This window comes from Elephas maximus, chromosome 10, assembly GCF_024166365.1.
Source record: "Elephas maximus indicus isolate mEleMax1 chromosome 10, mEleMax1 primary haplotype, whole genome shotgun sequence".
Classification (NCBI taxonomy): Eukaryota; Metazoa; Chordata; class Mammalia; order Proboscidea; family Elephantidae; genus Elephas; species Elephas maximus.
The window spans coordinates 34,229,939-34,248,803 of NC_064828.1; the positions used below are offsets into that span (position 1 = coordinate 34,229,939).

Consider the following 18,865-nt stretch of genomic DNA (forward strand, 5'->3'; position numbering starts at 1 on the left):
AAACCTTCTAGGCTCCAGTTTACCCGAAGTTTCAGTTTCCAAAGAGTAGGGCGGGGTGAGGAATGACGAGTAAACAAATAGTTATGATACTGCGTGGTAATTGCGATAATAGAGGCTCACTTACAAAAAGTGCTACAGGACCTCAGACACTGGGGCAAGGCAAGTACAGAGAGCTTAAGGAGTCAAAGGAAGGAGTCCCTCGTGACAATTGCGGAATGAGCAGTCGACCCTTTGACAAAGTGTGACGAACGTCCCGTAACCACAAGCGTGTAACACGGAATGGACGAAACCGCGTTACACTTTTAACCCGGAAAAGCCAGGTTAAAAGTGGAGGCAGGTGAAGGGCCCGTCTGACAAGTCAGGGCAGACCGGAAAGGGGTTAAGGAGAGCAGGTGGGCGGGACCCGCGCGTTGATTGGCAGGGGTGGGGCCAGGCTCGTCGCCCGCCCCCTCCGTCCACCCCGGCTCCTCCAACCCGGCGGCCCGTGGGGGTACCGCCTGGGTAAGGACCTGAGCGCTGGGCCCAGCCGCCTCCCCCCTCCCCCGCTCCGTGCGCGCTCCAAGGGCTGGACGAGCTGGAGAAGTTGTGCAGCGCCTGAGCGGGTCCTGGGGGCTGACAGTCGGCAAAGTTTGGCCCGAAGAAGTAGTGACCTCAAGCCCCGGCAGGTGGCGGCCAGGCCTGGGCAGGAGCGCTCGCGGCCTGCGGGTGGGCTGCAGGCGAGGGCGCGCCCCAGCTCCCCGCCCCGGGCCGAGTGTAGAGTCGGCGGCTTCGGGAGGCGGCCCCCGGAGAGAGCGCGGTGGCGGCGGCGGCGGGGGAAAACAACTCTGAAGTTGGCGAGAGGCACCGCCCCTGCTCCCGGGCCGCCGCTGCCCGCCCCTAGCCCTGGCATCCAGAGCACGGGTCGAGGAGCCCAGGCCATGGGGCCCCCTCGGGGAAGCGGCACCAGGTGGTCTGGACGCCCGGAGCGGCGCCGCCTCCCCACCGGCTAGACGACAGAAGCTCCAGGACACTTCCTGCACCTTCAGACTGCCCAAGATGCTGCCGGCCAGCCTCCTCTTCCTCCTTCTGGGTAAGAAACCGAAACCAGACTACCCACTCCCCCAGGGCTGTCACTTGGCCCAGCTGCTCCAATTCTCTTCCTCCTATGCGACCCCTTACCTCACCCTGCCTGCCCGTGTTCCCCTGTCCTGTCACCGCACCCAGCGGTGCGGGTCCCAACTCCCGGGAAGTCCTCAGCAGCTCCACTCAGCCCTCATCCTCTCCCCGGCTTCACTAGACCTCTGTACCCACCCTACAGGCTGTGCTGCCGGTCCTCCCCTCGAGGTCAAACTCTACAGCCTCCCCCTGCCACACCACCCCCACTCATAAGCTACCCGGAAGTCCCAGATGGCTTCCTTTGGTTCTAAAGCTGCTCAGGTAAAGAAAATTCCGAAGGGTGACTCACTCTCTTGCCCTCTCTCTCTTCCTCTAGGGGGCGCTCTGGCACATCCAGACCGGATCATTTCCCCAAATCCCGGTGAGTGAAGGGAGCCCTTGTGGCCTCGCGGGCTTTACAATGGTAAGGGGGACCCAAGAGAAGGTCTCCTCCCTGAATTCCTCTGGTACCTGCCATAGTCCTGGAATAGAGATCATCCATCTTTATTTTACAGATGGAGAAGCTGAGGCCCAGCATGGTCATCACCCGGTAGTTGCTATGTGCTATGTTTTGTTTTTTCCAAATATCCATATTTGATCTCCCTAGCTGGAATGTAGTCTTCCTCAGGTTAGAGGCAGTATGGCCAGCTCCTCCTGGCCCAGTGGCTGGCACAAAGCAGCTCTAGTATTAAGGTAAAGCCATGGAGAGAGTGTGAGGAAGGCACTGTGACCCTAAGATGTATGTGGGGGGAGTACCCCTTCTCCTTTGTGAAGAGCCCAGGCCTTTGGGGACCTCAATCCTGGAGAGGGATGGGATGCTAAGGGACTCTTGATCACTGTCCTACCCTCCTCTCTGCAGCTTGTAAGGAGCCCCCAGCGGTGCTGTTGGAAGCACAGGGCACTTTACAGAGGCCCCTGGGCCGGGAGAGCCGCAGCTTCCCTGCCAACTGCACCTGGCTCATCCTGGGCAGCAAGGAGCAGACTGTAACTGTCAGGTGAGAAGCAGGGCAAGACCCAGTTCCTCTCCTATGTCCCTCGCCCCTCCACCATGGGAACGTCTCCAGGGAGCACTTCTCCATGGAATTTCCATCCCTTTCTCCAGGGGAAGAGTAGAATTTTATTTGGCCTGGCTTCCCCAGAAACCCTGGTGGCATAGTGGTTAAGTGCTATGGCTGCTAACCAAAAGGTCGGCAGTTGGAATCCACCAGGCACTCCCTGGAAACCCTATGGGACAATTCTACTGGAATCGACTGGACGGCAATGGGTGGGTTTTGTTTTGTTTTTTTTAAGGCTTCCCCAAAAGTCTGACATGTTCTGGGCTAGACGTGGTGAATTGGAGTTGGGCTGGCGCAGCGCTGGGGTATCTAGCTTGGGTTCTGTCATCTCCGAAGAACAAGGGTCACTCTAGAGATGGTCACCGGGCTTAGATATGACTGCTTTGAGGGGTCCTTCAATCTATTGCCCATCTCCTGCTTTAATCAGCTCATAACCTTCCTCAACCACCCCAGGTTTGTTTTAACATTCCAAATCTCCCCAGGCTCCGGATATGGGGTTTGGGCCCGTGTTAAGTACCTGGCTACTTGCCTCACACAGTTCACTTCCCATGAAGTTAACTCAGAAAGGTGTAGGCCAGGGAGAGGGCAATCTGTTGAGAGACTGTTGGGGTAGAGGGATCGTAATGCGTTGGGGATCTAAGGCTTCACCCCCTGGCACAGGGAGGAAATGGTGAGTTGTGTTCGCTGAACTGTATATGGTCGTTGCCAATTACTGCTGGTGCCATACTTGGGTGACAGTGTTTCAACTACTAGAAAGCAATAAGTCTTCTCTTAGCTCAGTCCTTGAACCCAAGTTATTTTTATGAGGGGTTCTAGGATGTACTGCATGGTTTCATGGTATCACTGGCCTCTGTTAGGACTACCCCCATTGACTACAAAGGAATTCTGGTTAACCGAGTTTTCATGTTTATTTGGATTGTGCAGAAGCAGGTGTTTGTGCTTGTTAGGATAGCAGGGATCCGGTGTACTGGGGAAGAAAGAAGGCAGCAACAGTCAAGAGCCTCTCATGTCCTGTCTCTTCACCCCTGTAGGTTCCAGAAGCTGCACCTGGCCTGTGGCTCAGAGCACCTAATCCTGCACTCTCCTCTCCAGCCACTCATCTCCCTATGCCAGGCACCTGCCGGCCCCCTGCAGCTGCCTGGGGGCAACGTCACTATCACCTACACCTATGTTGGGGGCAGAGCACCCATGGGCCAGGGCTTCTTGCTCTCCTACAGCCAAGGTGGGTTGGACAGCAGTGTCTGTGAGACCATTAGAACAGGCAGTGGAAGCCCCAGCTGGACAGTGGTGTCCTCAGGGCCATTAGGGCCAGCAGTGGGAGTCCCAGGGCAGAGGGGAAAATCCTACAGCCTCCAGTGCTTCACAGTCGCTCTCCACGGTGCCTCTCTGCAGACTGGCTGATGTGCCTGCAGGAAGAGTTCCAGTGCCTGAACCACCGCTGTGTGCCCTGGGCCCAGCGCTGCAATGGCGTCGATGCCTGTGGGGATGGCTCTGATGAGGCCGGCTGCAGCTCACACCCCTTCCTTGGCCCGACCCTAGCTCCTGTCCCTGCTCCACCCTGCAATCGCACCTTGGAGGACTTCTATGGGGTCTTCTCCTCCCCCGGATACTCACATCTAGCATCAGGCTCCCACCCCCAGTCCTGCCTCTGGCTGCTGGACCCCCACGATGGCCGGCGGCTGGCGGTGCACTTCACAGCCCTGGATCTGGGCTACGGGGATGCAGTACATGTGTATGATGGCACCGGACCCCCTGAAACTACCCGGCTGCTGCGCAGCCTCACCTACTTCAGCAATGGCAAGGCTGTCACTGTGGAGACGCTCTCTGGCCAGGCTGTCGTGGCCTACCACACAGTTGCTTGGAGCAGTGGTCGGGGCTTCAACGCCACCTACCACGTGCGGGGCTACTGCTTGCCTTGGGATCGGCCCTGTGGCTCGGGTTCCAGCCTAGGGGCTGGTGAGGGCCTAGGTGAGCGCTGCTATAGTGAGGCACAGCGTTGCGATGGCTCTTGGGACTGTGCCGATGGCACAGACGAGGAGAACTGCCCTGGCTGCCCACCTGGACACTTCCCCTGTGGGCCTACTGGCACTCCTGGTGCCACAGCCTGCTACCTGCCTGCTGACCGCTGCAACTACCAGACCTTCTGTGCAGACGGAGCAGATGAGAAACGCTGTCGGCACTGCCAGCCTGGCAACTTCCGATGCCGGGACGAGAAGTGCGTGTATGAAACGTGGGTGTGCGATGGGCAGCCAGACTGTGCCGACGGCAGCGATGAGTGGGATTGCTCCTATGCCCTGCCCCGCAAAGTCATCACAGCTGCGGTCATTGGCAGCCTAGTGTGTGGTCTGCTGCTGGTCATTGCCCTGGGCTGTACCTGCAAGCTGTACGCCATACGCACCCAGGAGTACAGGTCAGTGAAGTAGTACTGCTGACTTCTGGTAGGAGGACTGGCTGTCAAGGAGCAGGGACTGAGGATGAGACAGGGGAAGTGCGGCCACAGGAGAACTGTGAGGGGCCCCACCTTGAGGATAGGCTCTGGGTGACCAACTTGTGGTTTGGGTCCTGGGGTTGTCCACCCTAGGGATAGGCCTGCTCAGCTGAGGGAGGGACAGGCCTGGATCCTGAAAGCCATCTCAAGGAAGAAGGGACCTCCTCAGGTGATTTTGGGAAAGCCATGGCATAGTTCCAGTTGTCTTGGCCTGAGTGTGGAGAGAAGAGGCCTGTCCAGGGTGGGTGGCTGCCCTGACTAGATACAACCAGTGACTGAACAGCACTTGCTCCTTTCAGCATCTTTGCTCCTCTCTCCCGGGTGGAGGCCGAGATCGTGCAACAGCAGGCACCTCCCTCCTATGGGCAGCTCATCGCCCAGGGTGCCATCCCACCTGTAGAGGACTTCCCTGTAGAGAACCCGATTGACGTAAGTCACCCTTCAACCCTAGCATCTCCTGGTCCCAACCCCCGCCGTGGGCCTGCCACTGCACCCTGCTTCTTTCAGGCTTCTGGCCCTCCCTGCCTCCCTCCAACTCCAATGTCTGCTTCTTCTCTTTGTAGAACTCGGTGCTGGGCAACCTACGTTCTCTGCTCCAGATCTTGCGCCAGGATATGACTCCAGGGGGTACCTCAGGTGCCCGCCGCCGCCAGCGGGGCCGCTCAGTGCGCCGCCTAGTACGCCGTCTCCGCCGCTGGGGCCTGCTTCCTCGAACCAACCCCCCAGCCCGGGCCCCCGAGACCAGATCCCAGGTCACACCTTCCGCTTCTCCTCTCGAGGCCCTAGATGGCAGCACAGGTCCAGCCTGTGAGGGTGGGGCAGTAGGTGGGCAGGATGGGGATCAGGCCCCTCCACTGCCTGTCAAGGCACCCCTCCCATCTGCTGGCACATCCCCTGCCCACTCTGAGGCCCCAGGGCCACTGGCCTCACCGCCCCTCGAGCCATCACTGCTGTCTGGAATGGTGCAGGTCCTGCGGGGCCGCCTCCTGCCCAGCCTGCATACCCCGGGAGCAGCCCGGGCCCTGCCTGGACCTCACACGGTCCTGTCCCCAGAGGACGAGGATGATGTGTTGCTTCTGCCACTGGCAGAGCCGGAGGTCTGGGTGGTCGAGGCGGAGGATGAGCCACTGCTTACCTGAGGGGTCCTGGCTTCCCAGGGGGTTCTAGTCCCTGTGGCAACAGCTTCCACTCCACCCCTTCCCTCCCTGTCCCACAGTCCGAGGGCACTTGTGGGCCTCCCATTGTCCCTGTGTAGCTGCTGTAAAGTTAGGTGTCCCTCAGGCGGGGAGAAGGCTCACACAGAGCCCTTCTGCACACAGCCAGGACCACGCTCTCCCCACCACCACCCTTTCCCCACGCTGCCACCATTCGGGTAGCTGTTTTTTAAAAGCAAAGTGCTTAAAGGGGCATAGGCCTGGACACTCCATCCTTGCCAAAGCCTTACCCAAAAGTGACCTTATGCACCAGGATGCCAATTGGCTGGAGATGTTCCAGCCCCCAAGGGCAGAATTTAGGCAGGGTTTGAGGTCTTGTCAACTATAATCCCTCCTGCAGGGCCTGGCTCATAGAAAGAGCTCAACAAATGCAGCTTGTCCCATAGTTGGGTCATTCCCCAGGAAGCCAAGGTGAAAATAAAGGAACCATAAATTTAAAAATTTTTGCAAATTAGCTGTGAACCCAAGCCTCTGTACCCACTTCAGCTTAAACTCACCTCACCTTACTCTATAGAGGCCTCACTCTTCCCTCCACCTTCTGCCCTTCTTCTCATCCAGGGGCGAATTATCCAATAGGCAGGGTAAGCACAGTGCGTATCTTGCTTACCAGATCATTAGAGTTGTGGTGAAACCCAGGTGAAATTGTTCACTACAGATTAGTAAGTAGGCACAAGTAAGCCCAGGCTTACCTTGCTGAGTCTTCCACCCCGTCAGGGATTGTAAGTTTGAAAAGAGAATTTGATTGTGTAGGAAGGTGCTGTGGGGTTGGGGGAGAGACAGGTGCCAGCCATACCTAGAAGCAGACTCTTTAATGTGGTGAAAGAAATGTGAAATTGTTCATTACGGATGATCTGGTAAGCAAGGTTGTTGTTAGGTGCCGTCGAATTGATTCCAACTCATGGCCACCCTATGTACAACAGAACAAAACACTGCCCAATCCTGTGCTGTCCTCACAATCGTTTTTATGCTTGAGTGCATCGTTGCAGCCACTGTGTCAATCCCTCTCATTGAGGGTCTTCCTCTTTTTTGCTGACTCTCTACCAAGTAAAATATCTTCCAGGGACTGGTCCCTCCTGATAACATGTCCAAGGTACGTGAAATGAAGTCTTGCCATCCTTGCTTCTAATGAGCATTCTGGCTGTACTTCTTCTAAGACAGATTTGTTTATTCTTCTGGCAGTCCATGGTGTATTCAGTATTCTTTGCCAGCACCATAATTCAAAGGCATCAATTTTTCTTTGATCTTCATTATTTGTTGTCTACCTTTTGCACTTATATGAGGCGATTGAAAACACGATGGCTTAGCTCAGGCACACCTTAGTTCTTAAAGTAACATCTTTGCTTTTTAACATTTCAAAGGTCCTTTGCTACAGATTTGCCTGGTATGATGCATCATTTGATTTCTTGACTGCTGCTTCCATGGGTGTTGATTGTGGATCCAAATAAAATGAAATCCTTGACAACCTCAATCTCTTCTCTGTTTATCATGATGTTGCTTATTGGTCTAGTCGTGAGGTTTTTTGTTTTCTTTATCTTCAGGTTTAATCTGTACTGAAGGCTATAGTCTTTTATCTTCATCAGTAAGTGCTTCAAGTCCTCTTTACTTTCAGCAAGCAAGGTTGTGTCATCTGCATAATGCAGGTTAAGGAGTCTTCCTCCATTCCTGATGCCCTGTTCTTCATATAGTCCAGCTTCTTGGATTATTTGCTCAGCATACAGATTGAATAAGTGTGGTGAAAGGATACAACCCTGACACACACCTTTCCTGATTTTAAACCACGCAGTATCCCCTTATTCTGTTCAAGTGACTGCCTCTTGGTCAAAGTACGGGTTCTTCACGAGTACAATTAAGTGTTCTGGATTTTCCATTCTTTGCAATGTTGTCCATGACTTGTTATGATTCACACAGTTGAATGCCTTTGCATAGTCAGTAAAACACAGGTAAACATCTTTCTGGTGTTCTCTGCTTTCTGCTGAGAGCCATCTGATTACCAGCAATGATATCCCTCGTTCCACATCCCCTTTTGAAGTATCTTCAGCAAAATTTTACTTGTGTGTAATCTTAATGATATTCTATAATTTCCACATTCTGTTGGATCACTTTTCTTTGGAATTGCACAAATATGGATCTCTTCCAGTAGGTTGGCCAGATAGCTGTCTTCTGAATTTCTTGGCTTAGAATTTCTTTCCAGTGCTGCATCCATTTGTTGAAACATCTCATTCGGTATTCTGTCGATTCCTGGAGCCTTGTTTTTCACCAGTGCCTTCAGTGCAGCTTGGACTTCTTCCTTCAGTACCATCGGCTCTTGATCATATGCTACTTTCTGAAATAGTTGAACATCGACCAGTTCTTCTTGGTACAGTGACTCTTTGTCTTCCATCTATCTTCTTTTGATGCCTCTAGTGTCATTTAATATTTTCCTCTTAGAATCCTTCAATATTGCAACTCAAGGATAGAATTTTTTCTCCAGTTCTTTCAGCTTGAGAAATGCCAGGCATGTTCTTCCCTTTTGGTTTTCTAACTCCAGGTCTTTGCACATTTCATTATAATACTTTGCCTTCTTGAGCTGCCCTTTAAATCTTCTTTTACTTCATTATTTTTTCCTTTCGTTTTAGCTACTTTTACATTCAAGAGCAAGTTTCAGAGTCTCTTCTGACATCCATTTTGGCCTTTACTTTCTTTCCTGTCTTTTTAATGACCTCTTGCTTTCATGTATGATGTCTATGATGTCATTCCACAGTTCTTCTGGTCTTCAGTCATTAGTGTTCAATGTGTCAAATCAATTCTTGAGATGGCCTTTAAATTCAGGTGGGATATACTTAAGGTTGTAATTTGGCTCTCATGGACTTGTTCTAATTTTCTCCAGCTTCAGCTTGCATATGAGCAGTTGATGGTCTGTTCTGTAGTCGGCCCCTTGCCTTATTTTCACTGATGATATCAAGCTTCTCCATCACCTTTTTCCACAGATGTAGTCAATTCGATTCTTGGGTATTCCATCTGGTAAGGTCCACATGTATAGTTGCCATTTATGTTGTTGAAAACAGGTATTTGCAATGAGTAAGTCATTGGTCTTGCAAAACTATCATGCAATCTCCAGCATCTTTTCTATCAGTAAGGCAATAGTTTCCAACTTCGACATTCCAATCACCAGTAATTATCAGTGCATCTTGGTTTCATGTTTGATCAATTGAAGAATGCAGAAGTTGGTAAAAATCTTCAATTTTTTATGTTTGGCCTTATTGGTTGGTGCGTAAATTTTAATACTCGTATTAACTGGTCTTCCTTGTAGGTGGTAGGCAAGGTAAGCACCTTTAACTTCACGAGGGAGAAGGAGAATCAAAATCAACAGCTCAAGGCTGATTCCTATGAGGTGGAGGTCAAACATGCCTCCTCCCTCTCCCCTTTTTACCAATTCTGACACCATCCATCCCTCCCATGGCACTCTCTCTTCTCTGCTGTGTTCGATAATTTGTTGCAATGGCCACACAGAACTCACAGACCATACTCACAGTTATGGGGTTTATTAGGGAAGTAACAGGTTACAAATTCAGGCTCAGAAATGCTCAGGATACAGTTCTTTGCTCAGTACAGCCTTTTTCTCAGCCGTCCCATAGGCATGCCTTTCTCTGGCCCTTCGGCCTCTGCCCGAAAGCACTCAGCTTTCTCCCTCTGTGGGCCAGGAACCCCACCTCATCATCTCCTGCTGGTCTCCTGGTTCTGCTCCCTCTGCTGCAGCTTCTCGCCATCTCTCGCCATCTCTGGTGTTACTGATGTCTCTCTCTGTCTCCTGCTCCTGCTGCCTCTATCTTCCTTGTTACAGCTCCTCTTTCTCTTTCTCCATGTCTCCCTTTAAACCTAGCAAGATGGCAAAACTGACCAATCCCCTCGTTAGGGTTCCATACACTTTATTTGCGTGGTCCCACCCCCACAAGGATGTCATGCACCTTTTTACATTATTAGCAAGCTATCCAACCCCTTAGTGGGCCACAAGCACCTCATTTGCATAGTTCTCACCTAGTCATTTGGTGGGAGTTACAAAGGCTATGGCTAGAAGGGTCCTATTAAGTAATTCACTGCAGTGTACCACCCCTGTTCTCATCTATCTTCCAGCCACTCCATTCTTAGACTAGTCAGAGGGTAAGACAACCCTATGAACCCTAAGGACTAACCCTCTCCATCTCCACTCATTGCACAGGGGCCAAATCTACAGTGACTAACACCTAGGAGTTTGCATCAAACCCCTTTACTCAGTACTAGGTTAGAAGTCTGAGGAGCCAGCTGGGCCCTACAGCCAAGAAAGTTTCCATTTTGGAGTACTTCCAGAGTACAAATCACAGGAGCAGACTGTCCCTGGTAAAGCAAAAGAGCCACGACTCCTAGTCTGTTCTAGGCAAGTCGTGAACTCTCAGCCAGAATGCCTAAAACGGGCAAGAACAAATAAAGAGAAAAATCACAAATATTCAGAATGTGAAGATGTTGGTATCACCTTGACCAATTCCAAGAGGTCTTCCTGGAAGAGGGCCCAAACTAGATTGTGAACAATACTGTCACCAGTTGCAGTAGAGCTGTGAATTCGAGGCAGGACGAGAGTCCATAGTACAAGCAAACTAAGCGTGCCTGAGAGCCAGGGCTTTAGGCTAGACCTCAGACCTCCTGAGAAAAGGGGGCTGGCTGAAGGGCAGGCAGTAGCCAGAGCTGAAGAGCTGAGGAGCATTATGGAGGGACTGATCTGCAAGAAATGTTAGAATCCAGCTTCTGATGGGCAAGGTGACAGAAGCTGCCCCAGAGTTTGAAAGGACAATCAGGGCAAAGGATATAAAAGGAGCCCTGGGGGTGGGAGTGATGCCCCAGAAGCAGAACTGAAGCATCCCTAAAAGAGCCAGTCCCCAGGGGAACAGGTTCCTCAGGCTCTCCCCCTTCATGCCTGGCCCAGCCTCCACCCACCGCTCTGGTGGAGGAGCCCTGTTGATTACTCCCTGTGAGCATCCTCACGCCGAGCACTAAGAGCTTAATGTTTCCTCTCTCCTAGTGAGCAAGAGCCTCGGGAAGTGCCCAAGAAGGGGTATGGATCCCTGTGCAGGCCTAGGACCCTGGCACCTTAGCTCAGGGAAGATCTGAGCTCCTTTTATACCAGACCCTCTCCAGAGATAGGGGAAGGGGCTCCAGAGAACCTGGTTCTTGGTTACCGTTCTCCCTTTGGGCCCTTCCAAGGGCAAAAATTTCTGGGTCTGAACAGTGTCAGGCCTAAGCAAAACAGTGAAGCACGGAATGTTGATTTTCCCTGCCCTGGCCTACCTCTCCATCACCCTCTCCCTTGCTCCTATCCTCCCCCACAGCCAACTCAAAAACCCTCAGCCTGATGTCCTCATTCCTTGTCCTGTCCAGACCTTTGCTAGGGGCATTGACAACTGGAAAGTGGACAAAGATTTAAGGTAGAAGAATTCTCTAGTGGTGGAACACTGTGGAATGCTAGAGAGAGGACCTTAGAGCAGAGTTCACTGGAGAGGCCTGTTCCTGTAGATGACCGGGCCTGAAACTCTCGAGATCCCAGTTGTGTGCTCTGTGAGGTACAAGAGTAACGTTGCTTTTCTCAGAAACTCAAGGGGGCAGGGAGAGGGGATTCACCATGCATAGGCAGGTTGGAAAAACTAAGACAGAGGGTCCTTCCCAGGTGAAGGTGGGGCATTAGGGTGCAGTCACCCAAGTTCATTATCACCAGGGCCCAAGGAAAAAGAATGAGGCAACTTTAAGTCCCATCAGGATGGACCCTACCATCCAAGCTGCCCAGTCACTGAATGGTGTGGGACCCACATCAAGGTTCTTGGGGGTGGGGAGAAGGACAGGTGTTGTCAGCGTGGAACAAGGATCAGGTTGTGAATCAGGGAGTCTGAGATAACAGAAGATACCAGGATTCAGTCTGTAAAGAGCAAGCTCTGGGCCCTGCTACAAGAGAGCCCTAGCCACACAGCCTGAGTCTGTAGGAGCATTAAGGAAGCTGAACAGTTGGGCACCTGCTGAACGCCAGATACTTTATCATGTGAAGTAAGCCCTCACAACAAGGCTGTGCCATGGGCATGGCTCATTAACCTCGTTTCACAGGTTTGAGAGCCGCTTCAGAGAAATTTTGAGACTGGCCTGGTCTCTACTGATTTAGGCCTCGATTGGTTCAGTTCCAAAGCCCACTGTCAACCAGACATGGGTGAGAGGACAGCAGAAGACAATTTCCAGTCTTCTTTTTCTAGTGGGATCAGGCAAGTTGCTTGAAGGGTGGAGGTGAAGGGGTGCTCAAGATGAAATTCAGCCTGCTGTAGTGGCCCAAAGCTGGATCAAGGGTAGGCAGAAGTCACGATAGACAGCTATCGCTGGGGCCTGCAGCCCCTGACTCACTTTCATCTGGCATCCTGGAAATGAATCCAGCCACTTAAGTCAGTTTCCTAGATACGTAAAGCTCACACCCTTACAATTTAAAACTTTTTAAAAACTCATTTTGGGAGGAAATCATTCTAAAATGTTACAGTCCTCTTTAGCACATCTGTGATATAAAATTTGTGGATAGCCGAGGATCATCCATAGAAAGCCGGGGTTCACTGCAGCACTGTCTTAAGAGGCTTTGGCTGTGGAGGGAACTGTTTGTCTCTATGCTAAAGTACCTCAGATCACTTTTAACCTCTTATGACTGCTTTAAAAGTTTGTTTTGTTTTTATGGTGTTGCCTGCCTTGCTACCAGGCTACCAGGGGTCACTTGCTGCTCTAATTGTGCTACTAATTTGCTAGTACAGGAACCCCCATGGACACACTGAAATCGTCAGTAAAGTGAGGCTAAACAGGTCATAACTGAGGACTTAAAAGTATCCAAAATGAGTAAAGTACACTGAATATTTTAGCTGCTCAAGAGTCCTTTCTGCTTCCTCCAGACCCGGCTGCCATGTTGCCCCTTCCATTGGAAAAGTCCACTGAATATTGCGATACAGATTACTTCCAAAAATAGATGACAGTTGGAATATTTGAGACAAGGATGGCAGCACAGAGATGAAAAACACACTCTGGCATTGGAAAGATTTGGGTGGGAATCCCAGTGTCCCCATTTCCAGCTGTATGATTGATTTGGGGACAAGGTACCTGCCTACCACTCTGCGCCTTTGGGTCATGAGGCTGAAAGGAGATAATGCAGAAAGATGTGTTATCTGGCACAAATCAGTCAGGAAGGAGAGGAAATCTGAATGTGTGCCTGGGTGCTGGGAGTGTCTGGAAGGAGGAGGACAAGAGTGGGAACCAGAAGGGAACAGGAACCAAGCAGTGAAGGAGCAGTAAAGACCCACCATCCCAACTGCCCACAAAGAGGTAGAGTAGACATCCGTGTCTGCCTTCTGCAGCCAGAAGGCCTGGCTGATACCCCAGAGAGCGCTGGGAGGAGGGCTGGCAAACACACACACACACACACACACACACACAAATACAACTTCAGGTCAGGGGCTTTGAGAGGGCTAGATTCATTTCTCCCTTTTTTTCTGCTCTGATTAACACTAGCTTGGTGGGCCTAGCAGGGAAGGAGAGAAGGGGGAGGAGTCCCCGCGATGGCGTGCACCCGCCTGAACCTAACCGCAAAATGAGGCTACCCCAAAGCAGCGGCTCTCGCCTTCCTCAGAGCCCCCATTTGCATAAGAGCCAGGCTGGGAAATGGGAACCCTTGTGGGTCTCAGCCCTGCAGAGACAGGTTTGGAAGTGAGAGGATGGCAGGGAGGCTTTAGGAATGGGACTACTCCTTGCCTCTGCATCTGTTTTGGCCTATTTCTATTTGTCTTTCAGATCAGCTTTCAGCCTTTTGCCCCTCCGTTCAGCCACTGAGCACTCAGTCTGGGCTGGACACTAGGGTAGGGGGCTGGGAATACAGGGACAAATGACGCATAGTCCTGGCTGCTCCAGAAAGAACTCCTGGTACTCAGGTCCCTGGCTCTTGCCACATCCTCGGCTCTCTGAACCCGTCTCCTCTGCACCTCTGACTTTGTCCTGCTCATGACTTACCTAGGCTCTGCAGTGAGAGAGAGAGAGAGAGAGAGAGAGAGTGTGTGTGTGTGTGTGTGTGTGTGTGTACACGCTCCCTGAGGGAAGCAACACAAAGGAAAGGGAATGGGGACGCAGAAAGGAGGGAATCCCACTGACATCACTGCTCATTAGCATGTGTGACCTCATCAGGGGGCGGTACAATTTCCCCAGGTGTCGGGGGAGGGCACGGGTGGAGGGGTGGTATTTAAAGGGAGAAGAAGCTGACTGCTGCTGAGGGAGGGAGCGGGTGCTGCAAGCTACCGGGCTGCACACGCACAAACACACCGATGCAAACGGACCCCGACACCAACATGGACACGGACACAGAAACCACAGCACTCTGCCCTTCAGACAGCCGCCAGGGCTCCCCTCCAGGGACGCCCACACCAGGTGAGGATTGACCTGGGCAGGTTCCGAATGAAACCTTAGGGGTGAGAGCAAAAGCTCTGGTGGGGAGGTCAGAAGCAGAGGTTGAAGGAGCTGAACTCAAACTACAAGAGGGGAAAAGCAACTCAGGAAGTGGGGAAGACCCCTCTTTCATGGGGATCAGGGCTGGGCTAGGTTAGAGGGGTCGAAGCGCTGCCTAAATTTCCCCTCCCCCATCGCGCCCAGGGCTTTGCCAGGGAACTGGTGCGTAGCCCCGAGTCCAGCCTAATTCCCAAGAGGCAGCGAAGGGCAGGGGGGAAGACGGAGAGACGAGGGGCAGCCCACAAGCCAGGGAAACACGGGCTAGGGTCTCCTCTGGGGACCTGTTGTAAGGGTTTCTTCCGGCTCCGGGAGGCCTTGGCTGCCAGCCAGGTATTGATCCTGGGCTATTTCCAGCCTCTCTCCATCCCCCTTTGTTGTGTCTGTTCCTCCTCCAGTTACCCTGACCCAAGCACTGTCACTCTCTCTCACTCTCACACACACACTGTCTCCCTCTGTGAACACAGTATTCTCTACCGCTCCAGGGGCAGCCACGAATGTAGCAAGATTCTCACGCAAGCATGCACAGGAGATGCTCACCTACAGGGGCCACCAGAGAGGGAGGCCCCTTTCACATACACATCCACGGACACCCAACACGCATCATCTCAAAGAGCAAAGTCACTTCCCTGGGAACAGGCTCCCCACAAAGTTTTTGACTCTGCAGATATCCATGCTTAAGCAGCAGCTTCAGCTTCTCATCCCCTCTATCCCTCCCCAGTTCGGGGACTGCCAGTGCAGGAAGCAGTGAGAGGCAGGGGCATCTTGGTGGAAGGAGGGGCAGCTTGGGGCCAGAGGCCTAGTCTGGGGGTGTGCCTGTGTGTCAGCGTGAAGTGTGAGTGGGTGTGTGCACACACACGCAGGTGCCACCCCTGCATGGGGCATGTTTGGAACAGGTTTGTGGCTGGGGCCACGTTAGGGAAGCCATCAGGTCAACTTGGAGCCCAGATTTGTGGAGGAATTCCATGTGAGAGGTCTGGCCAGAGTCGCAGCTCCTCCTGGGTCCATGGTCATGGACTGGGCTTGGCTGAGCTTCTGGAGCTGAAACAGCCAGGAAAGAGCCCACTGCAGATGGCTGTGCATACCCCACTCAAAGCTTCCCTCTCTTTGCTCCCCAGAAGCAGTTGCCACACTGCTGAAGAAGCCAGAGAAACTGCTGGCAGGGTTGGACCGGAGCATTCCAACCCCTGCCCCAGGGGCCCCCAGACGAAGAGGCAGTATGCCTGTCCCCTACAAGCACCAGCTGCTGCGGGCCCAGGCTGTAGATGAACTTGACTGGCCACCTCAGGCGTCATCCTCTGACTCCTCTGACTCCCTGGGCTCAGGCGAGGCAGCCCCCAACCAAAATGATGGCATCTTCAAGGTCATGCTGGTGGGGGAGAGCGGCGTGGGCAAGAGCACCCTAGCAGGCACTTTCGGAGGTCTACAGGGAGACAGTGCTCATGAGCCTGAGAACTCAGGTATTTTGGGGATCCCTGCAGGGGCTGAGGGGGACTTTGGAGCCCTAGTCAGGGACAGAAGTGCTCTTGGCATGAGCAATCCCTGGAGGCAAGAAGCTGAAAGGCTTCTCCAATGCTTTCTATGGCAGCCTCCCTGGAGGGGGGTCCCTGGTTACCAGGTCTCACAAGTGCTGGGAAGCCTTCTAACAGGCTCTATTCCCTGTCCTTGTTCTCCCAACAGAGGACTCCTATGAGAGACGAATCATAGTGGATAAGGAGGAAGTGACTCTAGTTGTATACGACATCTGGGAACAGGTGAGAACTAAGATGTGGTTGCAAGCAGGTGATGAATTCTAATTCTGCGAGAGCTGGGGGAAGAGCAGTCTGGCTGAAGGCTAGTGGGACTGCAGGCCCTGGTTGCAATGCATACTTGGAACTTGACCTTTCATTTCTATCATCTCAGACACCAAAGGCCCACACCAATGTGCTACTGTGATTTTGAGGGCCACTGGATCTTCTGACCCAGAGGAAAGTTAGGGTCTGAATTGACAAACTGTGAAGCTGCAAGCCAGGCTGAGCATCCTGAAACTGACTCCACCCACAAAGTTTTCAGTCTGGAAGAGTTTGATCCGACAGAGCTCTGGAGTAGCAGAGAAGTAAAAAACAATAATAATTTAAAAAAAGACATGAATGTTTGGGCATAAGTGGTTACTATGTAGAAATGAGAGGCCAAATTACACATATTTGAATAGTATTCATTTTTGAATCAACAATTTAAACATAAGAAAGTAGAATGGCAACCCAAGTCTAGGATCCTATGTCCCCAGTTCTCCATGTGGGACTCACATTACTAACTTCTCCCTCCCCTCCACCGCCCCCCCGCCCCACACACACTTGCAGTATGGAGATTCTGCCACTAATTAGCCCTGCTTCTGTCCTATAGGGTCACTGAGTCGAAACTGACTCCATGGCATCTAACAATTCCAAAGCAGGTGGCTGGCTTCTCCTTCACAGCCCATTTTCGTCATCCTTGACATGAAAAAAAAAAAATTTTTTTTTTTTCACATGGAGGTGCTAGAGAGGCTCTCCGCGCCCCCAGCCCTGACATTCCACGACTCTCTGCCCATCTGCAGGGGGATGCAGGGGGGTGGCTGCAGGACCACTGCCTTCAGACCGGGGATGCTTTTCTCATCGTCTTCTCAGTCACCGACCGAAGAAGTTTCTCCAAAGTTCCAGAAACCTTACTTCGGCTCCGGGCTGGGAGGCCCCACCACGACCTGCCCGTCATCCTTGTTGGCAACAAGAGCGACTTGGCCCGCTCCCGGGAAGTCTCACTGGAGGGTGTGTATCCTGAATCGCATCCCTAAACGGGACAGGCTCTTGCTTCCCACATCTACTCTCTAAGGCTTTTTGACCTTCACTGGCATTTAGCCCCAGGCTAAGGGCCCACGGCCTTGAGAATCCCTTCTCTTCACTCCCCTTCACCTCGTGCCCCCCTTTTCCCTCCCCACTGCACCTTCACTGCCCCACCCTGTGATCCTTGTCTTGTTCCCTCACTTGCGGGTTTCATTTGCCCTGAATCCCGGTCCACGGCACCCCGGAACCTCCCCAGACCCACCCTCGCCCGGACCCAGTGCGGTCCGCAGGCGCCAGAGCCCATCCCTTCCTGCAGAGGGCCGCCACCTGGCCGGGACGCTGAGCTGCAAGCACATCGAGACGTCAGCCGCGCTGCACCACAACACGCGCGAGCTCTTCGAGGGCGCGGTGCGCCAGATCCGGCTGCGGCGGAGCCGGGGTCGCGCCGGGGCTCAGAGGCCGGAGCGGGGCAGCCCCGAGGGCCCAGCGCCGCCCGCGCGCCGGGAGAGCCTCACCAAGAAGGCCAAGCGCTTCCTCGCCAACCTGGTGCCGCGCAACGCCAAGTTCTTCAAGCAGCGCTCCAGGTCGTGCCACGACCTCTCGGTGCTCTGAGCTGCGGTGGCCATGGCCACCGCGGTCGCCATGGCCCCCGCGCCCTCCGCTCGCCCTCCGCCCCGCCCCGCGCCGCCCAGGTCCGGCTTCCTCTGTGGAGGCCGTCTAGGAAACCAAAAATTCCCAGGTGCCGTGGTGTGGCCGCGGGGGCGGGCCGGAGAGGGGCGGTGTCGTCGCCTCCCACGCGTTCTCTGGCTGCTTCCTGGCCTCAGGGCGCCTGGAAGGCGGAGACGCCGGCCTGCAAGCCGGCGCACTGCGGGGTGAGCGGAGCGGGCTCTGGGGGGGGTCAGGAAGGAAAGTTTTGCAAGGTATTTTGCTTTTTTATTGATTCACGCTTGGCCACCTCTCTTGCAAAGAGATTCTAAAAGCGAGAACTGAAAAAGTGCTTTGTAGACTCCTTTGCGGAATTTTCCGCCATTGTACTCTGCGCGAATCTGCCTCCCCTTTAAGACATTCTTCTCAAGAGACTTTTTGGCAAACGTCAGGCTCTCGTCTGCCGCACTTGTCTACTTTTCCCTTAAGAAGACCTTAAAGGCAAGGGCCTGGAAATTGTGTTTTTGAGAATTGATTCTGGGATATACCATCACTCCATGGCACTTCCCCTTTAAGGGTATTAAAGGTAATGTGCGGACGGACTGTCTGGAGACGCCTACGTAAACTGATGAGTGGCATCCCTCTTTGGCTGGGGCCCGTGAGGCACCAGAAAGGGGTCACCCCTTCACTTTTCAATAAAGAATTTTTCTACTTTACTTGTTCCCTCGACTCTTTGTTCTCAAAGCCCCCGGGAAGGGATGGATATGGATAGAAACATCTTTTATAGACGAGAAAACTCAGGCCCAGCGGAACAAGGGACCTAAATCTCTAAGGAGGATCCAGAACTGACTTTGACAATGACAAAGGCCCCAGAGATAATCGGGTCTAACTCCTCCCTTAAGGGATAAGAAAACTGAGGCCTATTGAGGAGCAGGGGTCTGCTAGAAGTCATTCAGTAACTTGGTGGCACAGTTGGGCCAAGGCTTCATTCAGCTCCTTACCCCATCCTATTTTGTGGAGAACAGG

General features: G+C 53.0%; 2 protein-coding genes across 4 annotated transcripts; both read left to right on the forward strand.

The window, feature by feature from the left end:
• The first annotated feature begins 457 nt into the window (after positions 1-457).
• LRP10 (LDL receptor related protein 10) lies at positions 458-7,349 on the forward strand. Of its 2 annotated transcripts, XM_049899581.1 has the most exons (7): positions 458-1,069; positions 1,472-1,516; positions 1,994-2,129; positions 3,221-3,411; positions 3,582-4,599; positions 4,977-5,106; positions 5,241-7,345. In XM_049899581.1, the coding sequence occupies exons 1-7, from the start codon at positions 1,036-1,038 to the stop codon at positions 5,814-5,816; spliced, it is 2,130 nt and encodes a 709-aa protein (XP_049755538.1). In that variant the 5' UTR covers positions 458-1,035; the 3' UTR covers positions 5,817-7,345. The 2 variants fall into 2 exon arrangements, with proteins under 2 accessions (XP_049755538.1, XP_049755539.1); XM_049899582.1 differs by lacking the exons at positions 458-1,069; positions 1,472-1,516; positions 1,994-2,129 and adding an exon at positions 2,346-2,398 and having other exon boundaries at positions 5,241-7,349.
• A 3,100-nt stretch (positions 7,350-10,449) lies between these two features.
• REM2 (RRAD and GEM like GTPase 2) lies at positions 10,450-18,555 on the forward strand. 2 transcript variants are annotated; one of them, XM_049899603.1, is made up of 5 exons: positions 10,450-14,324; positions 15,518-15,859; positions 16,080-16,153; positions 16,972-17,179; positions 17,511-18,555. In XM_049899603.1, exons 1-5 carry the CDS (start codon positions 14,222-14,224, stop codon positions 17,804-17,806), a joined length of 1,023 nt encoding a protein of 340 aa, XP_049755560.1. In that variant the 5' UTR covers positions 10,450-14,221; the 3' UTR covers positions 17,807-18,555. The 2 variants fall into 2 exon arrangements, with proteins under 2 accessions (XP_049755560.1, XP_049755561.1); XM_049899604.1 differs by having other exon boundaries at positions 15,521-15,859.
• The last annotated feature ends 310 nt before the right edge of the window (positions 18,556-18,865 follow it).